Source organism: Gavialis gangeticus, unplaced genomic scaffold (genome assembly GCF_001723915.1).
Source record: "Gavialis gangeticus isolate Ggan-Ray unplaced genomic scaffold, GavGan_comp1, whole genome shotgun sequence".
In the NCBI taxonomy this organism is placed as follows: Eukaryota; Metazoa; Chordata; order Crocodylia; family Gavialidae; genus Gavialis; species Gavialis gangeticus.
Genome location: NW_017729000.1, coordinates 37428290 through 37430735, shown reverse-complemented (window position 1 = coordinate 37430735; position 2446 = coordinate 37428290). Strand labels below are relative to the sequence as shown.

The 2446-nt window shown below is 37.3% G+C and overlaps 1 protein-coding gene across 1 annotated transcript in view; it reads right to left on the bottom strand.

Annotated features, from left to right (window-relative positions):
* DOCK2 (dedicator of cytokinesis 2) overlaps window positions 1-2446 on the bottom strand; it is an 849953-nt gene that overhangs the window by 762478 nt on the left and 85029 nt on the right. The window contains exons 12-14 of the mRNA XM_019506524.1: window positions 2120-2196; window positions 1716-1841; window positions 686-810 (exon numbers count right to left, since the gene is read on the bottom strand). Of these exons, the coding sequence (XP_019362069.1) occupies window positions 686-810; window positions 1716-1841; window positions 2120-2196 (328 nt within the window). The remainder of the gene's footprint in view (window positions 1-685; window positions 811-1715; window positions 1842-2119; window positions 2197-2446) is intronic.

Here is a 2446-nt window from a genome sequence, read left to right as displayed (position 1 = left end):
GGGAGGGGCATCGGGAGCGGGGTGAGCGGGTGGGCGGGGCCAGGGCTGAGATCTCAGAACTGGGGCTGGGCCACATGAAGATTGGCTGGGACCTTTGCAGACAGAGCACGCAGACAGGCACACTGGATGAGGATGGGGGCGGGATGGGATGGGGCTGCAGACAACCAGGAAGTTGCATCCAGGGCTGGATCTAGGATCTTGGAGAAGTAGCAGCCTGGGGCTGGGGCCTGAGGCAGAGCCATGATCTACTCCCCACATACCCCTGCCTTGTGAGCCCGTGCCACTTACAGAGCCATGTAGGCTTATTATAAAAAGTTAAAAGTTCAATCTCTTTTATAACACAACAATTATGTTACTCTTCCAGAAATCCCCATGAGGAAGTCCCTGGGGTGAAAGGGGAACCATTTCAGTAATAACAGCTCATCTGGTTATTTACTAGTCAGAACTAAAAAGGTCAGTTAGTATTTTTCCCAATTCTGTGTGTTGTGTGGGATTATGCAAATTAATAACAGGGATTTATTTAATACATATCAGTTCTAGCATCATAAGGGAAAAAAACAAATCAAAAGAAGTGAGGGAGCTTCAGGTTATGACGTATGAGATTCAAGTCAAGTCTAAGGCTTACTTTCAAATGTACATTACACAAGTACATGAATACCAGAGATGGGAACCCAGAAAAACTTACTGGCATCACTTTTCCTTCTTCATCACAGACACTCATGATCACTTCCACATTTCTCTGTGTTGTTTTATTGTACTTATCAAAATCTCCATATAACAATGTAATGTAAATGTCATTTCTTATATCCCCTATAACAGAAATGCTAATATTATCACTCAGAATAAAACACTACAAAAATTAAGGGGGAAAAAACAAGCTTCACTAAATTTAGATAATAATTGTTATTGCATACTTATCTTACTGTACTGAACCGTATTTAAAAAGTTAATTTCAGATAAAACTAATTGAAATTTTCCGTTTACTATTTCTATCTGCTCAGATTTTGTGGTGTTATGTGGAACTGGCCAAATACATTTCCTAAAAATGAACTCCTCTAATTCTCATCCTGTAGTGACACCTTATGGTGAGGTAAAGATCAGATATTCTTGGTGAATTTGCTAAACAAGCTTCTGGATTTTTTCACCTCCCACAATAGACTCAGAATTCTAAGATGCAGGCATTTTACCTTCTTCTTTTCCTCAGGTGAATTAATCAGATGTTACCAAAACCACGTGTCAAAGGCCAAGTGGAAAACTCTGAAGGTAGCATTTAAAACAGTCACTTTAAACAACAGGAATCTGACTGTAAATCTATGTTCAATGTAGAGGGACTTCACATGTAGTAAATTGCTCAAAACTACTATAGAAGTGAAATAATTATCAATTCAAGTTTAAAAGTAAATCCTCATTAACACAGTGGCCAAGAGAACAGTTCAAGAGAAACATATTACTTCACCTTGATTTAAGGCTAAAACATTAAAATAATTATACTTTATATTTTCTAAATATTTATATTTCACGGTCTCAGGTAAACGTCTGACCCTGAGAATAAATATGCATCTCCAAGTCAATTATAAATGAGCTTCAAACCTTACACTGATACATTTTCTCCTTGACTTCAGCGTCAATAACAATAACTACATGAAAAAAAATCTATTTCTATAATCTAATTGTTGAAAACACTTATTAAAGTAAAACAAAATATCATCTCCTACCTGGCATTATTATTTCAGGAAATCCCAGCTTTCTAGCAACAACTGTAGTCCTGTCAACAAGGTGAGGATAGTCTTTCCTAATCTGACTCATGTCTCCAACAAGCATTTTCACAGTTACCCACAGACCTTTAGAAAAATGTAGTGCAAGACTGTATAAGTTACTTATTTTGGATTTTCTTTGACATAAGCACCTTTTTTCTTCATTCTAGAGAACTTTTCTCACCTTCCCCATTTTCCCAAGCCAAAACAGATGCCATAAACCACAAATGATGAAACTAATTCCCACACAAAGACTTCAACACAGTCAGCTTCACAGGGCATCTAGCAAAACAAACAACTTAAGTGTGGATACTAATTTAAAACCCAGAGATTTTTTTCACTTGCACCTGCAGTGTCTACTTTACCTTGCCCGCCACTGTCTCCTTTTGATGCTGTTGCCTTGCTTAGGAGAGTGTGTAAAAAGTCACTCTCTGCCACCACCCTAGGGGGAAAAAAGAAAAAAAGAAATAAAATGCACCATATTGGTTACTGATGACTGCTAAACAGACTAAATTCATTTTTTCAAATAGCCAAATGACCTCAATTCTCTATCTATACTTTAAAAAAAATCACACAAACTTCAAGTCACCCTAAAATATCATTTCATATTTAAAACTAAAAAAATTAGATTTGTCTGGTGAGTCAGAGAGTTAAGTACTATATTTTCTTTCATATAACCGCCCCCCCCCCAA